The sequence below is a fragment of the Epinephelus moara genome, chromosome 22 (genome assembly GCF_006386435.1).
Source record: "Epinephelus moara isolate mb chromosome 22, YSFRI_EMoa_1.0, whole genome shotgun sequence".
Classification (NCBI taxonomy): Eukaryota; Metazoa; Chordata; class Actinopteri; order Perciformes; family Serranidae; genus Epinephelus; species Epinephelus moara.
The window spans coordinates 14,010,620-14,035,293 of NC_065527.1; the positions used below are offsets into that span (position 1 = coordinate 14,010,620).

At 41.0% G+C, this 24,674-nt stretch overlaps 1 protein-coding gene across 4 annotated transcripts; it reads left to right on the forward strand.

Moving 5' to 3' along the window:
* The first annotated feature begins 107 nt into the window (after positions 1-107).
* On the forward strand, positions 108-23,902 carry ago2 (argonaute RISC catalytic component 2). Of its 4 annotated transcripts, none has more exons than XM_050033855.1 (20): positions 108-358; positions 2,087-2,134; positions 3,745-3,925; positions 4,032-4,152; positions 4,259-4,440; positions 4,780-4,916; positions 5,004-5,138; positions 5,997-6,084; positions 6,512-6,659; positions 6,763-6,882; positions 7,843-7,965; positions 8,128-8,261; positions 8,985-9,169; positions 9,915-10,074; positions 10,221-10,311; positions 11,507-11,701; positions 11,882-12,022; positions 12,255-12,356; positions 12,542-12,741; positions 13,620-23,902. In XM_050033855.1, exons 1-20 carry the CDS (start codon positions 340-342, stop codon positions 13,726-13,728), a joined length of 2,619 nt encoding a protein of 872 aa, XP_049889812.1. In that variant the 5' UTR covers positions 108-339; the 3' UTR covers positions 13,729-23,902. The 4 variants fall into 4 exon arrangements, with proteins under 4 accessions (XP_049889812.1, XP_049889810.1, XP_049889813.1 ...); XM_050033853.1 differs by having other exon boundaries at positions 2,087-2,132; positions 3,728-3,925; XM_050033856.1 differs by having other exon boundaries at positions 109-358; positions 11,888-12,022.
* Positions 23,903-24,674: the final 772 nt, after the last annotated feature.

Consider the following 24,674-nt stretch of genomic DNA (forward strand, 5'->3'; position numbering starts at 1 on the left):
AAAAAAAGTATGAAAATAAAAGTTTCGGCTGCTTTACCGGAAGTGGCCAACGACGGAAGTAGTTGGGAGTGAAGCCTCTTGCCCTGCATGGGTCTTTTCTGTGCTATCTTTTCTCTCGGCTCCCGTTTTGTGTGTTGGGGGGATGGGGCCGTGCCGAGGATGAGAGACTCCAAATATTTACCACTTGGCTAACTAAATATCTTTATTTCCGAACTGGGCTTCCTCCCTCGCTCTTGTACATAGAAATACTTTTCGACCACGCATGAGTTTAGGTGGAATTTGGCCCAGATAAAGTGGAGTATCTGTACGTCCACGACACACGCTTAAAAAGTCGACAAAATGTATTCCTCTGCTGGAGGTAAGTGGTGCAGCTAACATTAGCATCGGCTAAGTGATGCAGCTAGGAAAGAAAATAACACACTGTGCCGCTACATTTCTGTCGCTGAAACTCAGGCTCGACTCCTGTTTCACTGAGCTAGTTAGTATGAAACTCAACAAAGCCTTTGATCAAGAACATGTCGTCCCGGTCTTAAGTGGAGGCATTAGTAGTAGAGCCAAGCTTAGCTAGCGTGCAACAACAAGAAGCTGCTGTTAGCCAAGTTAGCTTCAACGGTACCTCGTTTCACGAACTTGTTGTTAGTTAGCCTCGCGATGTAATTTCACACAGTGGGGTCGGTTGTCGTGTATTTTCTTGATGAATCCTACAAGTATAAACAGCGATTATCGATCGGAGTGTCTCGTAGTTGAACACCAAATACAGAGTTAAAACAATATTTAGCGGCCGACCATGCTATCTAATCTCATCACCAATCTTAGCTATGGTCAGCTAACAGTCTCCAACTTAGATTTGGTGATCTGAGTTATGTTGCATCGCTTTTGCCCACGATATACATGTCTTAAATCGCTCGATGTAGGACGGGTTTAATGACATTGAACGTGTAAAGGGTAGACGAGGAGCAGGCATGAATTTGGGCTGAGGTTAAGTCCAAAAAGTGTAGCAGTGAACTCATTTGGCAAGTAGACTAAGTATGGTTCATATTTACAATTCATATACGTTTAATCCTGAGTTACAAACTGTACAAACAAAAGCAACACTGTGTTGCATTACTTTAAAATGTAGTGATTGTTTTATGGTTTGTTCACAGTGTTGCAGAAGGCACCCCTGCTCTTTTTGTGCTACTAAAATAGATAGATAGATGTAATTTATTGATCCAAATCCTTTTGTTGAAGCAGGAAGTTATTAAAGCATTGCACAGGAGCTGTAAAACACAGTGATACACATATCACAGGAGTAGAGATAACATATGTGTCAGTATAGAAATAAAGCACAGCATAATCTGTAAGAATTAGACATGTATTTATAGACTATCTACAGAATATACTATAGCACACATACATCCATAAGATGACGTACTACCTGTTTATAGACATAAAACAAGTGTGCAAACATGTTGAATTTTTAGTTTTAAGAATGCAGTGAGGTTGAGTGGAAGATGGCGATGTGCAAATTTGCCGTGTGCAAGGCTACTGAAATGCAAAACAGTATAGTTGGGACAGAAACTATAATGCTGATGCTATACCATGATGAGGTGTTGTGCAGTTATTGCTAGATTTCCTGTATCTGAACCTGTCTTTTAGCCAAAGAACTCCGCCGTCTGTCCAGTAGGCGGTGTAGGGGGTGGTCAGTGTGCGCACCAATATGACCAGTCGAATTGGTGTGTAGCGCTAGGCGATTTCCAGGAGAAAGGGTGGCTCCAGTAGAGTTAGATTGCCAGCTTGCACGATTCCCTCTGTGTGCACATTGATAAGAGTTTTGAGAAAGTCGCCCTTGATTGTGGACGACGGTGTTGTGGAAGTGATAAGAGAGCGGGACATGCTGAGATGAAGCAAGTGTTAGCAATGAGACAGTCTGTACTTTGCCTCTTCTTGCCACTTTCTACTGTCAAAAAAGTTCATTTTAATCTGCTAAGCTGTAAACCTTTCTAACTCAAATGTAGGTTTTCACCACTGTATATACTCAAGTGAAGTGCATATCACATCAAGGGGATTGTTGTGCATTTATAACATTAGTTTCTGTCCTCTGTAGCCACCGAGATGCAAGAGGGACCCCGTTCCTCTGGGTCAATAAGCTCTGGTAAGTTTCTCCCATATTCGGGCTTTCAAGCCTTAAACTGGTCCCGGCATTGGTGCAGAGCAAGTGGCAACATCATGCTTTGTGTGTACTCATCTGAAGCACAATTTAACCCTCTTACTAAATTATAAAATTGTCCAGGAAATGGGACGAATGTCATTTAACGCTGTAGGTGAGAGTCTAAAGAAGACAATGTCAGTCTAGATAGTCAATTTCCTCTGAATGCACCTCACTTTGTGCTCTGAATGACAACGCACTTTCACACGCTAAAGGTTATTCAATAATAGCCACCATATATTACCCAGTTTAATGGGTGTTATTTTGTTTGAATGAACAGAGCTGAAGCACAAAGATAAGGCACTGAGGGGACTGCAGAGTGAGCCCTGACAGTCTCACTGTAATATCTGAAGTTGCACATGTAGAGCGTCTTGGCTCAGCCTGTCCTCTGGTGATGACAGCTGAAGTGTATCTCCTCCAGGATAATACACAGTATAGACGACAACACCTTTAAAAATCTGAACAGACTGGTTCTGATTTGGAGATGGGACGGTCCAAACACTCACACCTAAATGCCTGCCAACTCACAAGCTCAATGGTCACTGGGAGATACTCATTCGGAATATATATTCAAAGAATCAAGTGTGTCCGCCTTGAACTGAACTATGCGGTGGTAATAGATGATAACTTGACTCACAGGCTCTTAATATTTCTGAAACTTTAGAACCATTAATGAAGCAAGGTGCTGCAGATGTAAAAGGAGACTGATTCTGTAACAGCACATTCACATCTCACCTCAGTGCAGATAAATTACAACTTTGACAACTGTCATTTTCCTTTTATTAAATGGGAAAGAAAGATCGAGACTGCCCAGCAAGTGGTGTGTTTTTCCAACAAGATGAAGGAAGGGTTCATGTTAAGGTGTCACGAGAAAAGAGCCCTCGAGAAATGAAAATTCCTGGCAGATATGTGGGTTTGACCCAATTGCCTGCTGAGTTATTCAGTCCACTGTGGACAGCCTTCACCAAGAAGATGCCCTTTGAGTCTCACGATTACAAATTTGCTATAGAAGGCCAAAAATGTACACCTCAGATCTAGTAGTAACCACTGTCAGTCAAATCTGTGATTACGATTGCCATTTTTTGAAAACATTATAGGCTATGGTATCCCGCAGTAGTGTGTGTCAAGTTTGGGTTTGTCTCATCATCACAAATTTGATGACCTACCACATGTATTATTAGTTCACATGGCTGAACAGGTTATGCAGAACTGGTTGAGGCATGTCTTAAATAGTTTTTGTGAAAGTAACTATTAAAAAGAAGAAATTTGCATCTTTAGTTGACCTGTGTGAATAAGGACATTGCTCACTCTAATGTTTTCTGACGCTGATGATGTTTTCTGAACTTTTATTTCCCATTGTGATCAGTTGAGAAACACACAGTGCATACTTTTGTCTGTAAGTGACCCTGTTAAGTTATATATGTGCACATGCCATATCTGTGTGATCCAAAAATACTAATTGGGCTTTTAAGAGCGTGGGAAATTTCTGATGTCTGCATAATAGGATTTTAATTGTGCAATTTGCCTCTTTCCGTCTTTTGACCCCGATGTTTCAGACCCGCCATCTTCCCCCGTGCCAGAATATGTGTTCAAGCCACCATCACGGCCAGACTTTGGCACCATGGGCAGGACAATCAAGCTCCAGGCCAACTTCTTCGAGATGGAAATCCCCAAACTGGAGGTCTACCATTATGACATCGACATCAAGCCTGAGAAATGCCCCAGGAGGGTCAACCGGTATGTATACGTGTATACGTCATCCGCAGCCCCTGGCATGTGCTAGGTCAGTTGTTGGAGTGTAATTCATTTGTTTCATTGTTTCATTTCATTTCATTGTTCTCAGTGAAATCGTGGAGCACATGGTCCAGCACTTTAAAACGCAAATATTCGGTGATCGAAAGCCAGTGTATGATGGGAGGAAGAATCTCTACACTGCCATGCCTTTGCCTATAGGCAGAGACAAAGTATGTATATTTCAGCACAACCTGCAACAATATGCTGTCAGAGAAATTGAATAAACACTTGCAGCATGACCTTATTCTCTTTTTTCCTTGCCCGTCCACCACACAGGTGGAGCTGGAGGTAACGATTCCTGGCGAAGGCAAAGACCGCAGCTTCAAAGTATCCATCAAGTGGGTGTCCTGCGTTAGCCTGCAAGCGCTGCACGAGGCACTATCAGGGCGGCTACCCAGCGTCCCCTTTGAGACCGTCCAAGCCTTGGATGTGGTCATGAGACATTTGCCCTCTATGAGGTGGGTTGCTTTTATTACTGAACATTGATTCATTGATGGATAATTGATTGTCCTTACAGGTTATGGTTATAAATACATGGCCAGCCGTATGCCTGTTGTCCAGTGACTATGGCAGATGTTTTAGGACTAATTACAATTGGATATACTTTATATTATTGAGAGTGGCAGGGAGTTGGTTACGTTTGTTTCAGTGTGGTGAGACAATCAAATTGTAGAGACTTAAGACTTGAAACTTGTATTTGACCATCTCTTTTTTCCCCTCTTAACCAGCTTGTTGAATAGCTTCTGTTTCTCAGAACATGTCAATGAAATTTCACAACCGGCTGTCCTCTGTTATAGGTATACCCCGGTGGGCCGCTCTTTCTTCACTCCCTCAGAGGGATGTTCGAACCCCCTCGGTGGTGGCAGAGAGGTGTGGTTTGGCTTCCACCAGTCCGTCAGACCTTCCCTTTGGAAAATGATGCTCAACATCGACGGTAACTTTCACGCTGATTGTACAAGAGTCACATGAAGTGGAGTCGTTGATGTGAATCTCAACCTCTGTGTGCTTGTTTTGTTTGCAGTCTCTGCCACTGCGTTCTACAAAGCCCAGCCTGTAATTGAGTTCATGTGCGAGGTCTTGGATTTCAAAAGCATCGAAGAACAACAGAAGCCCTTAACAGACTCTCAGCGAGTGAAATTTACAAAGGAAATCAAAGGTAAGTAAAGCTTAGGAGCTCACTTAGTAGTGGTTATTGAAGTCTTTGTCAATTAGGCGGTGTGTCCACTTAGCAGTCTTCTTTGGCAGGAAAGCTGTGGCAGGGCGCCGGGGAGTGCTTTATTCTAACGCTTGATTAAAAAGGCACTTCGGTGCTTTTTTATGGGGTGCTGCACATTGGTTTTGTGTCTGTGGCTAAAATATCTTTACATCAACATTAGCTTGGTCGCCAAGGTAACACTACATCGACCAAAGGTTGACTACACAGCCCATACGATTATAAAAGCACAACACTCACCAGCAACATACGGTGTGGCCAGTCTGCCCCCACAGCTGGGCTTTTCTCTCCCGGTTGTGATCATTTCTGACATACAGTTCGAGATAGACAGTGAAGGAGCGACAGTGACAAACACCAGCCCCTTTCTTTAATGTTAAGAGATTTTCATCTAGGAGTACTTGGAGCGGTCGCACAAAAACTGGGTGCTGGGTGCAGCAGCTGCACTCTAGGCAGCAGTCTCCTCATTGGAAACAAATGAAAAAAGACTGACTCTCAGGAAGAAAAACCGAGATGTTGAAGTTTTTATTTTGGGTTATTTCTCAGTGAAATGCATTTACAATAAGGGTGGGAAATGATGAGACTTAATTCAGTTTATAATGTTTTTTATGATTTGAATGTTATACCTGATTCAATTGTCAGTTTAGAGTCACGCAAGATAAGAAACTTTTTATTCTAAACCTTAATATCTGTACTTGAACAGTTTAAATATTTGTCACTTATTAGTTATGACCTATAGCATCTGTCTGTGTTTGTGGGTTCTGTCTAAATTCTATTGTCCTTCATTGTGATTCCTCCGTCCAGGCCTGAAGGTGGAGATCACTCACTGTGGGCAGATGAAGAGGAAGTACAGAGTGTGCAACGTGACCAGGAGACCAGCCAGCCACCAAACGTAAGAAAGCTCTTCCATCTACTTTTCATTCATGGTAATTGTACTGTTGCTGAAGTACATAATCTGCAGTCAAGCACTGTGTAACATAATGCACACTGGGATAGGAAAGCATCCCTCCACTGCCATAGAGACACTATGTATTAAACTTACAAAACATGACATGTTGGTCCAGATGCAAGTCATCTGGATGCTTGGTAATGCTTAAAATTGGGATAGACTGGTGTAAAGTTCTGCCACGTTTTATTTTTCCCCACCTACTGAGTTAAATGTACATTTGAACCAGGTCTTTATATGAAACCCATTGAACAGCTCAGAAGATTATTCTTGTTTAGTCAGTGTCCATGAAAGTCTTGTCGGACTGTGTGGTTAAAAAATGCCCTGTGTATGTAAGGATCAGCTGTATCTTTCTGGTATGTGCTTCGCTCAGGTTCCCCCTGCAGCAGGAGAATGGCCAAACTATTGAATGCACAGTAGCACAGTACTTCAAAGACAAGTACAAGCTCATCCTGAGATACCCCCACCTCCCGTGTCTACAGGTGGGACAGGAGCAGAAGCACACCTACCTACCTCTAGAGGTAAGCATCACTGACTTCATGAGCTTATTTGCTTTTTGAAAAATTACAGATTCACTTTTGATTTTCCTCTGAACTTGTTCGTTTTCTCGTGTGTTCTCTGTAGGTGTGTAACATAGTGGCAGGACAGCGCTGCATCAAAAAGCTGACAGACAATCAGACCTCCACTATGATTCGTGCCACAGCCCGATCAGCACCAGACCGTCAGGACGAGATTAGTAAATTGGTAAGTTGTAAAATCAATGTTTACTGAATGCTCAGTTGTGTGTCTGTTGAATGCACAATGATCCAATAATAAGTCAGGACTCAGGAGGCAAGAAAATTGAAATTGGACTGCAAACTAAAATGGTTGCATATATGTGCCCATTTTTTGTGAGCTTGCGAGTTAAAATTTCACATTGCTGCATTTGTGCAAGTGCATGACGCAGAGTGAAATGACAGCTGACTCATATAAATGAGTCAAACACAGGTTAAATGCACATCGGCATGTCTGCGTCATTACTTGTGACGTGTAACCAATCAGATAGCGCTGTGGGCGGGACATAGAGCAAGGCTGCAGAGAGGTGACTGCAGACAGACACAGGTGTCTGCATCAGAGCCAAAGTAGGATATTTATACATTTATTTATTTCTAAGGCTATTGGATATTTAATAAAACGATATCAGTAATAATGACTGCATGGCCTGTCTTGACTTTTTTTTCTCAAAAATATGTTTTAGTTGACTGTTTGGTGAGATAAGAAAAAGTGTCTGCCTGTGTTGCCAAGTTTTTCAGTTTGATGCCAAGCACAGGCTCAGTGGTGTTTGCTGATTGGCTGCTGGAGTGCTCATGACAGTGGTCATAAATTGGCTGGTACCCTGGCAACCTACCATAGTTTTCGGTCATAACAGTGACATAGATACAGTACCTACTGCGTGTAGATTCACACCAGCACTGCCTCAGCAACACATTGAAAATGCTGCTCAGAAAGTTAGGCTAATTTGAAATTAGGGTGGGTGTTAATTGTTGATTTTTGTGAGAAATAAACATGTATATGTAAAAAATAAACAACAATTGTTGCATTTTCCTTTTTTTATCATGACTATATTTTAAGAAGATTCTTAACTGAGATCTTAACTGTTAAATTTGCAGGAATTCAGATGACAATCACATGTATTTCAACTGCCGTGCTTTGTTTGTTTATCAGATGAGAAGTGCCAACTTCAACACTGACCCTTATGTTCGTGAATTTGGAGTGATGGTGAGGGATGAGATGACAGAAGTGAATGGCCGTGTCCTACAAGCACCTTCCATTCTGTACGGAGGCAGGGTATGTTGATCACCAGCTTGGATGTGTTGATTGTGGCCTGTGCTCTTCGTGCATGTAGCTGCGACTCAATTAATTCATTGTTATTATTAAGTTTTATGGGAATACTTTAATCTTGTGTACAGTGACAAGCACTAATAAGGCTGCTGTCATTACAACTTGCAGAACAAAGCAATAGCCACACCAATCCAGGGAGTATGGGACATGAGGAACAAGCAGTTCCACACCGGCATTGAAATCAAAGTGTGGGCCATCGCCTGCTTTGCACCACAGAGACAGTGCACTGAACTTCTGCTCAAGTAAGTGATGTACATAAAGTGCACGTATTGCATTTCATTGTACATGTGTCTCGTGTCAGTTCTGGTGGCAGGCAGCTCATGATGGACGGGCATAAAGTAGGGCCTGGAACACATCCTATGGAAGTGCACAAACACAAGGATACATTGAGCCACGAGCTGGAGTTTCAAATGCTGCAGTCGGGAGTGCAGAAACAGCACAAAGCTGTCTTATTTGATTTGTGCCTCAGTTGGGTCTTTCACAACTGTCATGACAGCACAGCTCACAGAGTCTTTCACTGTATTGCCCCCATGAGGACCGAGGTATTTTAGCTCCACAGGGACGTCAGAGTGCATGCTGATTACGTACAGCTGTGCCACTCACTTGCAATGCTTCTGCAAGGTTTTGTCATTTCCATTTGTGACTTTTATAGGGTTTGTCTCAAGCTTTATGCCAGTGTTGACATGTTTGATAGAATGGATAGCATGTGAAGACTTAAAGGCCCCACTGTATCTGGGTTTGTTCTTTTCAGATATGTTGCAGTTCAGAGTAAATCTAATATCCTTATTTAACATATACGGTCTTGTTTGGTTAAAATAAAAGTTTAAAGGGACAATTCACCCCAAAAGTTTTAAAAATGTCACCTCTGGACTTGGACTTTTTCTTGCTTGCCATTTTTTTCTCTTGCAACCTGAATCACTAAACCTCACCGAGCTGTGAATAAAGAAGTTCCTCTTCTGTCTCAGAGCATTCACAGATCAGCTGAGGAAGATCTCTCGGGATGCAGGGATGCCCATCCAGGGTCAGCCTTGCTTCTGTAAGTACGCCCAGGGAGCAGACAGCGTGGAGCCCATGTTCAGGCACCTGAAGTACACCTACCAGGGCCTCCAGCTGGTGGTCGTCATCCTACCGGGAAAGACGCCCGTCTACGGTGAGGAATCCACTCATATAGTCTGTTGCTGTTAAAGTCAGTGCTGCATGATTTATATTCCTGCAGCAGACATAAGAGGCATCCAGGACATTGATGTTTTAAGCCCGAGCAATCAGTTTGTGTCAAGTGAAATCCTGACTGACCGTACTCAACATCTTGTAAACTGCAAACTTAACATCTTGCTCATTCCACTGGTTAAAGTTTTCCATCACTGCCATCACTTACAGTTGCTAACGATAATGATTTTGCTCGAGTTGATCAACATTCGTCCCAGATATTTATGTATCTTTCTCTGCATTAAGTCAGTTTGTCCTTTTACAGCCAAATAACATTTGATTTTAGTAATAACACCACGACAACATGCAATTAAAGTCTGACAGTTTTAGTTGTTAAAGCAGAAGTGTCACACTAACTGACATCACAGACTATAGCTGTTTAAACGAAAGGTTTTTTGCAGTGGCGAGGCATTGCTTAAAACACTTTCCCAAATCTGTGAGGATTTGTGTGATTAGAAAGAGTTAAACTTGAAGCTCGGGCAGTTGGTCTGATGTCTCCGAACATGCCTGCTGAGCAAGTTTCACTGCTTCTGTTTCTACTTTAGGAAATAACCACATTCTCTCTGATTCTTCCTACCCGCTCTACTATTCGCTTCCAAATTCATTCTGTCATTTTAACACCCTTTCCCATCCTATTCGTACATGTTTAATCCGTTGATATCTCCTCATTGTTCTGATCTGTGTTGCAGCTGAGGTGAAACGTGTTGGGGACACAGTACTTGGCATGGCCACGCAGTGTGTGCAGGTGAAGAATGTTCAAAAGACAACACCTCAGACCCTCTCCAACCTCTGTCTCAAGATCAATGTCAAGCTGGGCGGTGTCAATAATATCCTCCTCCCGCAGGGCAGGTCAGTGAAGATACCAGTAATAAAATTCTGAAATTAATCATGTGTGTATCTTTAAAATGAGACACCCATCAACTTTTATCCTAAATTGGAAAATCTAATATTTTGTGCTGAATTTCAAGCATCTACACTCTGTGTTCTTGTTCCAGACCGTTGGTCTTCCAGCAGCCAGTGATCTTCCTTGGTGCAGATGTGACTCATCCGCCTGCAGGAGATGGAAAGAAACCTTCCATTGCTGCTGTAAGTAACACCACATCACACAACACAACATGGCCATCTGCCCTTCACAAGATAGTTAAAAGGGGTGTGATGTAAGTGCTAACATCGCAGAGAATCAACAACCATCTCTGCAGCTCTTAAAGGGATAGTTTGGATTTTTCAAAGTGGGCTTGTGTGAGATACTTATCCATAGTCACATGTGTGAAGTGCTCCAGGGGTGGTGTATTTCTGTTTGCCACAGAAAATAAGCTCTGTGATTAAAAATTATACTTACATGTTTTGCTCGGAAAGATAATCTTCACAAATGAACACGACTTTTTCTGATTTTTGGAGCCTAACTGCAGTCGCCAGAGGTAAAAAGCTAATGTTAGGCTTTGAACAAACTACATGACAGTTGCATGACTCAGCGTCGCCACCACAACAAGGCTGTGAAGCTGTGTTTGCCGTGATGACATTCTGTAGTCTCATTTAGCCGCTTGTTTGCAACCGCCTTTTTAAAGACACATAAAATCTTCGACATTTACAAGTTGGGTATTTATTGACAAATTTTATGTCTTGGAACAAAACGTGAAAGTCTTTGAAGTTTGTGTGAACCACAGACTTTCGGCGTCAAACCCAAAACCCTATTGAAAAAATCCATTGACTTCAAGACAAGGGAACCAGGAGTGCTAAAATGCTAACTAATTTCTTGGTTTTAGGACATTCCTGGGACACTCTATTGCCTACAGTAGGTGGTGGGTGGCATGCCCCCAGTTTAGGAAGCAGGCAGGAGTACCACCACAGAAGCTAAGCAGTGTACTGCTATCGACGGGGGCGGCAGCAAAATGTAAAAAACAATGTAATTTAGCCACCTTTAAAAAGGCCCACCTTATCGCTTTACCTTGCTGCAGACACCCATTGCTGATGGGGAACCGAAGTCGTTAAATTGCTGTCATTAATGCTCCTGAAAAACAGTAATTATACCTCTCAATACATGGGAGTTGCTGGTCTACTGCTTCAATTCAGAGTCCTGCATGGGTTTGATTTTCAAAACCCACTCCCAAACTGGAACATGTGATACAGCACTTGCTCCGCCACGTAAGACCAATTAGTTCTTCAACCCAAAAAAAACGCTTAATTCAGTAAGGCATGTGAAGAGTTTTTCTATTTTTCGTCCACACTTTGATGTTAAACATTTTACTATTTCTTTTGATACTAAGCTGTATATCCTTCTCAGGTCGTTGGTAGTATGGATGCCCACCCCAGCAGATACTGTGCCACAGTGCGGGTGCAGCAGCACCGCCAGGACATCATCCAGGACCTGGCCACCATGGTGAGGGAGCTGCTCATCCAGTTCTACAAGTCCACCCGCTTCAAGCCCACCAGAATCATCTACTACCGCGATGGCATCTCTGAGGGCCAGTTCAACCAGGTGATACACATACCAGAAATGATGCAGAATAAACAATGGAAAACCAGAAAGGATAGACTTATTTTGAGGCACTTAATCAGAGCTTAGTGTTAATGTTTCCTGTGTTTATGCCTATGTAGTTGATGTGTTTTTCTCATCATCTATACAACTTTTTCCTGTTCAAATTTAATGTCTTTTGAGGTACAGGTCCTTCAGCATGAGCTGCTGGCGATCCGTGAGGCCTGCATAAAACTAGAGAAGGACTACCAGCCTGGTATCACCTTTGTGGTCGTGCAGAAGAGACATCACACAAGACTCTTCTGTATGGACAGAAATGAGAGGGTCAGTATTGTGTATTGTATCGGTAGGGGAGGGATTTTTGTCAGTTTTGTAACCAACTTAAAAAATAATGAAAGTTTGAGACCAAAGTGATGCACCTTCTTGAAGTAAACCAACAGTAGGAAAAGATGTTCGGCATGCACAGATAGCACCAAGCCAGCTCAAGGTTGATATCCTAACATGTATGGGTACCATCCTAACTCACTATTGCATTGTTGTGTGGATTTTTTTTCAGGTTGGGAAGAGTGGCAACATTCCTGCAGGGACCACAGTGGACACCAAAATCACTCACCCGTCAGAATTTGACTTCTACCTTTGCAGTCACGCTGGCATTCAGGTAAGAACTGAATCAAAAAAAATAGGGGGGGAAATTTAATTGATTTTCTTAGTTTTCGACTATGCATGAAAAACAAATGGATCATCAGCTAAATTAGCCAACAACATAAGTCTTTTCATGGTGCGGGCAGTGTTTCACCTGGTGTTCACAAAGTAACGGTTGTCATCCATGATCACTCCTTGAAGGGTACCAGCCGGCCGTCTCATTACCACGTGCTCTGGGATGACAACCACTTCTCTTCAGATGAACTGCAGGTCCTCACCTACCAGCTATGCCACACCTATGTGCGCTGCACCCGGTCAGTTTCCATCCCAGCACCAGCTTACTACGCCCATTTGGTGGCTTTCCGGGCCCGCTATCACTTGGTGGACAAAGAGCACGACAGGTAAGCTGTGTCTGCTACCCTTTGGAGCAGCCTTGTGTATATTTATTCTGCTAAACTAAAACCATAGACTGTATAAAAGAAGTAGACGTTAGCCTCTGGGTTTGAAAAGTGAGGCCAATGCGGACGTGCCTTAACCCTGTATTCTTTCTAATTGCCAGCAGGGGGTGACTCCACTGGTTGCAAAAAGAAGTCGGATTGTATAGAAGTCGAGAAAATGACCTCAATTCTCCCTTGATTTATTACCTCCGTAAACATTTTCATAATGAGTTTATGTTCTCAAGACACTAGTTTTGAGTTTTCTTCAGTACAGCATGATGTTCATTTTGTACATTATGATCCTTCTTAGAGTAAAATAGACGACAAAGCAGGTATGTTTTAGGACATGCTACCTGTTTTCGTCTTAGAACTTTGACCCTTTCACAGTGTGTTTTTAGTTTATAAAAGTTGATTGATATATTTTGTTTGCCTAAAAATGTCTTGTTCAGTGTTTGGTTGTATTACAGACACTCTAAAGAGTCATTTTTGGCTAGCCAAAATTAGCATCCCAATTTAATTTCACAGTTAACGTGAATTCCGGATGCATCTTGAAGCGACTTTGCACAAAGTAGCCAGGAGTCAGGTGCAGTTAGGTTGCTGGTATAGGTTGGTAAATGATGTCCTCGGGTTCTCAGTGGGATTCACTGTTCACTCCTCCCCAGCTCCACCGTCTCGTCTATTTAAGTTCACGTCTGGCTCCAACGAACCAAGATGGAGACAGCAGAAATGCCTGGCTACAGCCACTTCTTTTATTCAGTGTATGATCGAACCTAATTGAAATGTTGAAGAAAACCCTAACTGTTTTTACCCTTCTGTAATTTTATTTTATTTTGCTGTTTCAGTGCCGAGGGCAGTCATACATCAGGCCAGAGTAATGGGCGTGACCAACAGGCCTTGGCCAAGGCCGTTCAGATCCACCAGGACACCTTGCGCACCATGTACTTTGCCTGAGAGCACACAACCCCAGGTTGGCGTGGGTGAGACCCCACTGATGGAACACACTACCCCTCGCTGTCTCACTGTCAGCTGTAGATAGCGTCAAAGTGGTTTCACGTAGTGATCTCCCTACCCAACAGACCTGTCAGTTACCCATGTGTCTACAATTGTACTTCAGCCCTTGACCCACCCAAATCAAGCCAGCTAGTGGACTGTAAGATGCAAAAGAACCCCTTTCTTGGGCGTCTGCGCTGGAAGAGGTTTTATTTAGATGTTGTGCATTAGTGTGTGTTTGTATTTGTCATAGGGGCATATGTTGCAAAGTATGAAAGGAAAAGGAAAAGTTTGTACACTGATAGAAGAAATCGACCATTTCTAAACTAGTGGGCAGGATCATTTTACATCGGGGTGATTTATAATTTAGAGGAAGATGTTTACCCTCCTTCTCCTGTTTCTATTGTTTGTTAGGGTCTTGGTGCTCGAAAGGAGAAGGATCAAGTTCATCAAAAGATGAGGGGGCTGTTAACTGTTTATATGCCTAAAGATTTGCTCCTCTGACAAACTATTTATCAGCCAATCAAAGCAAAGTGCACTGACCAGAATGGGTACTTCAATCAGGACAAAAGTACTTAATATATTGAGGGTTGTGTGTGATTTTTCACATAGGGCACTATGTGATGAAAAGTGCCATTTGAGACCACCTTTCTGTTGTCATTTCTGTGTAAAAAAAACTATGAATTATTAGGCCCACATCTGCTGGGTTTTCAGTATTTGTCCTTGATTGACACTGATGACCATTTTATGCCAAATCTGGTGACAATTTACAAAAGGATTCTTTTCATCAGATTTGTTGTCAACCATTGAACCAACACTTATTCTAGGTGAGGGCTTTTAGTGTCCACATAGAGATTGAAAGAACAGCGGTCGTATCCCTCTCTGCCTCTCGTTAGTCCGAACAGAAATAGTTTAACCCCATTCTCATGCCGAGACATTTAGCGTATTGGGACCGGTTCCCAACAAGGACACCTTTCTAATGTAGTCTGAGCCGTGTTGATGAAAGACACATGATTTAGAAATCAACATAGAGGGGAACTTGATGAAATCTTTTTTTTTTTTTCCCCCTTCTGTTTTTGTAGTAATTTAATTTCAATCAGTTTTGTTATGAATATGCATGTAGCTGACTCATGTTTTAGACATTTAGGCATTTGTGATAATTGTTTATTTCTTCCTTTATACGCATTAACCCTACTTCTATGTTTTAATGTATATAGCAGCAGGATAGTGTTTTCTGCAGCGTCTTTGTCAGAGCGGGATGTTTGTGTGGCGTCTCGATATCTAGGCATTCGGTACAGTGGAGTGAAAGCTGCAACATTTTTATCTGATTGAAATTCCCTTAAAAAAAAAAAATAGTGTTTGCTCCATGAATTGGGAGCAGCCATCGCACAAACGCTTGGGTTTTATGCAAATGACTTTTTGTGAGTCTTTATACTATATAGTAACGTTGGTAATAAGGTATATTTTGAATAAGCTTTCAGTGGAGGCTGATGAAAATATTAGTTTTTTTTAAATGACTGGCCCACATGTAGTCTAAATTAACACTGTCTATTTGTATACAGATTTTAAATGCAAATATTATCTTGCCTTCTAAGACTGTTACAGTCTTACTAATAATTCTAGATATTTCCTAACATCCCATCTAAGTTTTACTACTAAGTTAAGCTGGCGAATGTTCTCATAATCTTGATTGGAGGCGAGTAGTCTATATTTTCTAACTATGCATCATTTTTAACCAAGAGATTTAGCAGTGGGGTATCTCACCTGAATTTGGGTCATTTATAGAGATAGATAATCAGGGCTTTTTTTGTTGTCGTTGTTTTTTAGCATGTTGCATTTAGTAGCGTTTCTTAGTGCTTATCAGCATCTTCATGCCTTTCTAAGGGGGATGAAGTATTTATGTGGTCATTTGTAAAATTGTAGATTTTATAGCCTGAAAATTTGGTGTATCCTTTGTAAACACACAATCTTTCTTAGCCAAACAAGATTACAAACTTTTACATGATTAATATTCAAAAGACATGGAAGCACAAAAGGACATCTTGATTCTAGGTGCTAGAAGTTTTCACTGTAAACCACCTTAAATCCTCACTGGACTGGTCAACGAGGCTTTTTAACTTGTATGCGTAAGAAAAAAAAAGAAGAAGAAGATGCTTCATTGTTTTGAGGATCTTTTCTCTCCCTTTGACGACCTCTCTGTGTTACCCTTTTTACTCATTACCTGTAAAGCAACTAGAAATCCGACTGACTGTGTTTGTGGGGCATTCTGAAAATCACGTACTTGATATTTACTGTTATGATGTCAATATTGTTCTTATCGGTGCTGGTCTCACAACATGTAAATTTGGATGCACTTTCGATAGCAGAACGTTGGTATGACTTCTATAGACGCGCGTTCCTCAATCGAAGCGGGAGGCTCGGCCATATTGCGTGACACTGGTGTAATTGTATGGAAATGGCCGTGTGTTCTACCTCTTGTTACCTGTTTAAGTGTTATGGTAACATCACACTGCGGGCCATTTCTGTATAATTACCCCTGCTATCTATCTAATTGGCATTGTTTGAGTCTTGCATTGACAGTAGAGGTTTTAAACGCTTGGTGTGCATGATGGTGAACGCGCTTTCTCAGTTTATGTAGTTGAGATGTTTTATTTCATATTTTACTCAAACTGATAAGAGAGAATGTGTTTTTCTTTTTCTTTTCGGGGTTTTGAGCGTTGAGCTGTACGACCAAATTCTTGAAGTGTGTTTGTATTCGCACACAGCTTTCCCTTCTTTCTTTCCTTTTTTATTCTATGCACCAGTGAAACGACAGACTTTCAATTTTCCACCTGAGCAGTATAACAACAAATGCAAAGCCCACATCAGCTATGATCATAGCCAGTCCTTGAGTCGGAGAAATTGCAAATGTGCCCTCGTGGTACTGTTAGTAAGACTGTTAAAAGTTGCTTGCAAACCAAAAACAGTAAAGAACAACCTCTTCAGCCTGAAAAAAAGCACGTATTGAAATCCATGTGTTGCACTGGATGTAAGTATGTGATTCAGAGAGGCCTCTGATCGGTTAAATTTCATCACAGAACAATAATTTGTAGTCAAATGCCCTCATGTACAAGCATGATCTTCCTTTGTGTTTTATGGAGACTGATGTCAGGTGGAGCCCCGCTTTTTTGGAAATGAAAGTGAGGAAAATGAATGGGTGTCCTCAGTGAGAATGTGCTGAAATTCATAGCATCTACTTGTCTATTTGGGAAATGGCTTTGTGTTTGTTGTTACTGCTCCTTTCCTGTTAAACATTACCTTATACCAGCACCTTAAAATAGCAGATCAGAACGGCATTGCTTTTCCTGGAGATAAAAACTCAAACATTTGACAATGTTGTTTTTGCACTAAACAAGAATGGACTTTTGTAGCTGTCGGAGCATTTAGAGTATTTATCAGGTGGAAGACTAGCAGCCTCTTATTTAATTTAGAAAGGAGCAGTCAGCATTGGTGGCTTTTCAAAAAAATACAAAGGGCACAGTCAACAGGCTCGAGAGCCTCAGTATGTGCACTTGCCATTAAGAAAGCCACGCCTGCTGATCAAAGAGGGATTCTACCTAGCCAACCAGCATTCAGCGTGTCGTCTTTGAGAAATATCCCAATGCCTTTTAAATGTTAAATAAGAGTGAAACTCTTAGTGGCGTGGGTGTGTTGCCTTTGTACAGTGACGTGAGAGAAAGGTGCTTTATGCAAAACAAACTGACAGGTGTTGAAACAGCTGATTAGCTATGGACAGTCAGATTTCTGGAGAGGCTTAGATGCCAAAGTGCTGTGTGAGGATGGAGTGCGCTAGAAGGTTTGACACGGTCACAGTGCATAGAAAAATAATGCTTAAAGCAAGGCCTCATTGAGCCTGCTTATACCTGGTGTTAACGTGTATTTCAGTGATCCGAACACAAGTGGACAAGTGAGATCAGATTTCATCACTGCCTACATCACTTGCACTTTAAGTTCAAAGGGCCCTGCAGACAGTTATTGCAACCAAACTCTTGCTGGCGCGCTTTCTAGCATGCTCGCTAGCCACATTATCAGTTGTGTTGGTACACGTTCAGATGCCAGTGTCAGCAGAATTCAACACGTCTCCTTCCATAGGGCAAAATGATGGGTGGTCACACAATACTTGTGCAACTTGTTGTAAAATGGGCAAGTTATAGAGCATTAGCACGCTGTCGCCAAAACAACAACCACGTCCTGCATTTATCATGTATACCTAGGATGCATTAGCATTTATGCCACAAGAGATAGGTGGTCTAGGCTTTGGCGATTTCCATTTTCTCATACCTTCCTGAAATTTCCCTGGGGTATATGGTACATGACGGTATTAGTGTACGGAAATACCCCCGTAACATTATCTTCACCACTCACAGTCAGCTCAGCTGCCTGTTGCACCAGACTGACCTCTGGTGGTGCATGATGTGGACTACATACAATACATCCTCCTCATTACAGCCTCTCCAGTGTGAGGTCAATAGAAAGATGACCGATGTAGTCTGAATTTCTAGATAGCCTACTGTACCATCGTACTGCCTAAGCTTAGTTTGAGTTTGTGTAATCAGATCACAATGAGTCTTTACATCTTTAGCGCTGTCCTCTTATGATTGGATCACCTGAGACACACGTTAATACCAGGTATAAAACACTCAGACTATACATATCAAGATTCAGAAGAGGTGGTTTCTTTTTACGTAAATCTGCTTGATCATACTGAGCTAAATCAAGAATGTGCATGGATCAAACAAGTGAATACACCAGCCTGGATGAATGTGGCGCTAGTGTGCTTAGTTTGGCATTTAGTACCCCTGCAGTGGTAACCTTAATGACATCACTTCACCTCAGTTCGGCCATTTTTTATTTTTTTTAAGCATTTTTTCGTGTGTCCAAAACTCGGACAAAGCAGGTTGTAGAAATGGCTGGTTTGTAAACTACATGGCATATCATAAGCTAATTTAATTGATCTGTTATATACCATTTTTTTTGTTTTGTAAGCATGTTTAAATGTAGGGTTTAAAGAGGCTGAGATAAAATTCCTCCACATGTAACGATCAGCCTGTTTACTTTTCAATGGTCTAAGCCCGACTTCCAGAGAAGCAACAGCCTATACATCAGTTTATTCCAAACCATGACCCTCTGTATAGCAACGTCTCTCCTCTCTGCCTCTCATCCGTCTCTTGTAGAGAACCTATTGCTGACATAAAGAAACCTCTTGTAGAGTAGAACCTATTTTCCTAACTCCAAATAATAACAATGAATGTACTTAGAGCCTGCGTGGTTTGTAATATTGTATAGGCCATCCATCCAGTACATTTATACTCATGTTTGCTTCTTGTGTACAGCCTTTTCGTTTTTCTTTTTGGTGTTTTTTTTCCCTCTTATTTATAGGCTTTAATAATTGCAGAAAGTATTATTTTTTCTTTAATAGATCATTGGTTTAGATATCACCCGCATCACAGCTGATATCAATCTTTTCACTGATTAACAGACAAGTCTACAGTGGAGATGTCTTTCTCTGGATGTTTGCTACTGTAGTTTAGGAGACAAAACGTTTCACACTGTTGCAAAGAGTCTTTTCTGTTTCTGGCGTCATGCTCGTGTGAGGTGCTGTAACATAAGAGCTGTGTGTGTGTTGGTTTGTGTGTGTATATATATGATGGTTGCTTTGGTGTGTGATCTTGTTTGCTGTTTGATTTTTTTTTTTATGGCTTCTACTTCAGCCCTCAGTCTGATATATTCCTGTCCTGTAAATTCCTAAAATCCTCCCCGTGTTCAGCTTACTAACTCATTAGCGCAGTGCCACTTGGAAGCAAAGAAGCTGAGGTTTTTGTTGGAGTGTTGCTTGTGTTCAGTGCTTTTGGTGATTGTATTACTACACGGCTGTTTTTCCAGATTTTGTAAAGTACAGTTTATGATTTATATGGCACTCCATTAGCTTCAGCGAGCATAATTTTCCTCTTCCTGTACGTAGACAAACCTTTCTGAAGCATCACTTTGACAGTCAGTCTTTATCATGCCAATGTCCACCCAGTTACCTGCAGCCATGTGACACTGGTGTGGTGTCCACAAGGTCTTTGCAGTTAAAGTTTGCCTATATTATTGTTCTTAGCTACAAGTCTGAATTATTGAGCACAAATTCAAATGGGGTACCTGCAAGAGCCATTATACCTGATGTCCACTGGATGCAGCTACATTGCATTTTGCTAGTCATGTCTGGTTGTAGTCTTGGTTTCAATGTACCCTGGAGTCCTTCAGCTTCCACATTTTCATTGTTGTTTAAACAACATTCTTACCCATGCTAGCTCAGCTGTACCGATAACATGTGGTCAGTTGAAACAAAAATGCTTGGCAGTCCTCCCAATAGTTGAGACATTCCCGGTCCCAGGAGAATGATCACTATTGACTTATGCCCTTACTTTTCCTCAAGCGTGGCTGCAGGTTTTTGTTCTGACCAAGCAGGAGCACACCTGATAACAACAAATCAACTGTGTTATAACAGGTCAGTTGATTGAATGAGTCGAGTCAGATGTGCTCCTGCTTGGCAGGAACAAACAGCTGCAGCCACAGATCAGTTTGAGACCCCTGCTCTGGCAAATATCTCAACATCTGCTCCATGGAACGGGACAGAATCTTGTAAAAACATGAACTGTTCTCAGACAATAAATCCTGATCATTTAGGGTGCCCTTAACTTTTCATGTGGTGCCACCATCGGGTCAAATTTGTCAAACACACAGCCTCAGCTGCACTTTGTACTAAGCGCAAAATAGCAAATGTTAGCATGTTAACACGCTACACTTAGATGATGACATTGGTGAACATTATGTCTGGTAAACACGAGCATATTAGCTTTGTCATTTTGAGTCTATTAGCATGCTAACATTAGCATTTAGCTACACTAAGTACAATTATGCTTGAGGCGTCTTCTGTGTTTATCAAATGTATTCAAATCATGTTTGCAGCTCATTCAGAGACACAAGCTTGATCCAAAAGTGGAAACAGACAACTTTTCCCCTCGTAGTGTTGTGTGCTGGCAGACAAAATTACATTGTAGGATTAAGACTTATAGGGAACCAGTCTAAACGCTGATGGTGGCATTATTTTATAGCCATTATATTATGCAAAAAGCATTTACTTAATAATGATACTTTAAAGCAAAGAAATGGGACCAATAATCTCTGGCAGCCGTGACTGAGCCAGAATGCGTTGTAACCGCGTCCAGTGGACACTCAGGGTTCAGCTCGGGGCTGAAGTAAATCTGACCTCGACTGAGTAGAGCTGTCAGCAAGCTTCACCAAACCAATACCATCCAGCTGTTCTACATGTATCCAGTCATGCAAGACTCACGTGGGTATTTTTGTATCTTGAAAGCATTTTTCTAGTCTTCAGAATGACTTGGCTTTTTATTTACCAACTTGGAAAAGAAACTACCTCAGAGCAGTGTCAGGTGCTAGCTAATATTAGCCCTCATTTTTAATAATGGTAACAAAATCAAAAAATCCTTGTGACCAAACCAATACAAGCCAATATCGTGTGAGAGCACTGTTCTTTCCTTTAACCTTAATAAATGGAAAACCAAGTAATCATGTATGACTGGTTGGTTGCTTTAGTTGGTTACATTTTAGGGGACCAAATTTTTGTAATTGGGAGTCTCATTGTTTCATGCAAGTCCTTCATTTTTCAAAAAGATGGTGACAAAAACTACCCAGCACAACCTAGGACTCAGTCATGTGGTGACGTAAACTGTAATCTTGAGCATTTGTAGATGAATGTGCCATCATAAAGTAATTGCTATTCACTATCACAATGTGTTGATATTCCAGCAAAATGTTGGCGATATTGAGGAATGTTTGTAGCGGCGGAAAAGGTTTGTTGGATAGATGTATGTACAGCAATAATGTGGGTGTGTGGGCTGTGGATCGTTGGTAATTAGTTTGTCTTTACACCAGTCTGTCCTCTTTACGCAGTTCAAATAAACGCTCAATAAACATTTTCGACTTTTAGTTAGCAGGACAATAGTTTGCAAATGGGTAGATTTGTTTGTCTCGACATTTAGAACCAGCTTTTTTTCTGTTTTTTGTTTTACCAGAATGTTTAAGGTTTCATACTGGATAGAGCCACTCCACGTGATCAAATGCCTACACCTCTCTGCCGTGTTAACCCAGTACTGCAATAAAATCAGGGTTTATGTCCCTGTCTCCTACTCAGTTCATTTCTCCTACGATTAGCCAGACTCGACGCCATTTTTGCAAGGGTATAAAGGTGTAGTTTTTGCATGCGACAACTTACAAAGGGAATATACACATTTGAACATACTTTACAATGTAGCAGAACATTGTAAACTTCAACGAAAGGTACATACGAGGCTGCACGGCAGCCAACTACAGTTTGTTGTAATTTAGTCTAAACTGAAAACATCCAGCGTGTTTGTAGTCGTTTTATGTGTGCCTTTTGTCGGATCTCTCTCTTCTCCATCTGTCCCAAACATTGGGTTTGTGAGTCCTTTCAACATAAAAGGTTTGACGAAATCTGCTGCGCCACATAAAAAAAAAAAAAAACATAACCATTTTTAATTATCATGCAACCTTGCGTGTAGATGCTGCATAGAACGATCAGTATTTGTGTTTTGCACTTTCAAAGCAGTCTCAAAATGAAATCGCCCACATGAGGTTGGGCAGAAAGTTAAAAGAAATAACTGACGAGGTATTTTATGCTATCAATAGGAATTATAAGGAATAATATGACTTTGAAGAGCTTTTCTAAAAAGGTTGATATATCTATATATATTCATGAAGTACCTCATAAGCCTGATATATGCTGCATTGACTTTTTTTTCTGTAGTGTACTTCATATTGTCCAATAAAATTTTTAATTTTCCCCTTTGTTGGGAGGTTTGAATGTCACTCCAGGCTGTGCACACGCCACAACCGGTAAATCTGATAGAGTTCTGTTGTAACAAGGGAGTACGTTACACCTTGTGGCCAAATGATAATGTGTCATTTATGCAATTTCTACACAAATCTCATCAGAATATTTCTCACTTGTAGCCACATCATATGTCTGTGCTGTCTTTTTTTTTGTGCTCATTCTCTGTGTCTGTGTAGCCAAAAAATATTGGGTTTAGTTGGCGAAGAGTTGACGTGCACCACTCATCCTGTGAGGCTCTGTGGTGTAACACGACTGTTGACTCAGGTATTGTCGTGAAAGGGCTGTATCTGCTTACTGTGTCCCAAACCCTCCCCTTCCCTCCCCGGCTCCTGCACCTTTGTCTTAAAATAGCCTTAGATCTACACATGAGGTTCCTATTTGGCCTTAAAAGTTGAACAAATTATGCACTACAATTTCACAGACTTGACAGAGAGCTCGATTCCCGTTCAGACACATTTCTTGAAGAGTTCGTCGCGTCATTGCCGTGTTATCTACCTCCTATGAATGTAGGGGCTGTCCTGGAGTTGTAGTCGACTGCAAAACTTTTAGTTGTCTCGCTCATTTAAGGAAAACAGACAATCATCTGTAGTTTCTTGAAAAATAAATATATTCCCCTATTCATTCATACATAGATTCCAGGACACTCCATTTTCTTGTTGTTTTTTTCCCTCATTGGCCGATTCATTGTGCTTTTTTTTTTTTTTTTTTTTTTTTTTTTTCCCCGTTGTAAGCCATGACGGAGAAGCAAAGTGACCAAAGTCTCTTGGCAAAGGCGGCCCTGCACAGCCGCGTGAATTCAAACCTCCCTTCATTTGTGTCATTTTGAGCTCAGTTTTTGAGTTGTTGTTTATTTCTCTTTCTCTTCTCCCTTATTTAAACCACGACATGCCAAAACTGAATTTGCTGTCATTCCTGTTCTGGTGAGGGTCTTTATGTTGCTGATTTTTAATTTGTTCACATCCACTGCTAAGCTCCTTGTTTCTTGTTGTTGTAAAGGTGTAAGCTTTGATTTCTATTTTACATTTCCTTATTTTTTTTTTTTGTTAACAAGTATGCTTACAGAACACAAGATATGCTGTAAACCCTGTTAGGACATAATGTGAATACGTATCACTTAATATAGTTCACTCTTTGGCTTGACTGTAAGTTGCATTAATTAATAAAAATGTTTAAAAAGTTTTCCTGCTGTGTCTTTTCTGTTTAATTTATTGTTTTCATGCTCTGATTTAATAGTTTCATGATTCATAATTGAAAGTGTTTGTACAATAGTCCTTTGCCACAGGAACAATATACAGTTCCTTGTTTTATCATTTGTAGTCAATAATTAATCGATTAGTTGTCCAAATGATCTGATTGCAGCTTCTGAAATGTGAATATTTTCTTGTTTCTTTACTCCTATATGACAGCAAACTGATTATCTTTGGGATGTGGAAAAAAAGCAAGGCATTTGAGGACATCATCTTGGGGTTTTGGAAGTACTGATGGACTTTTTTCACAATTTTCTGACATTTTATGGACCGAACAACTGATCGATTAGTCGATTAATAGACAGATCCATCAACAACGAAAATAATGGTTAGTTGCAGCCCTATTATAGTCGAGAGATTAGATTTGCATCAGTCCAATACAAATGTAAATCATACTAAAAATTCAAATAACTGTCACCTTACAATATTATTGTAATTATTATAATTAAAAATGCATTTGAGGAGGGGCTTGACTGCGTTAACGAATAGGCAGTGGTTCTGAACTGACCACCTCAGTCTATCAGATAATGCGTAACCCTCTTTCTAGCATCAGAAATAAATTTAGGCAAGATGTTATGCTTTTTAAATACAATCACACAATTGCGATTAAGCTCAAAACAATTAAACAGTTCACCAAGAACACACATTTTCTCACTAACCTCTAGAGGTCTTTAGTCATGCAAATAGTTTTGGCTTCATTTGCT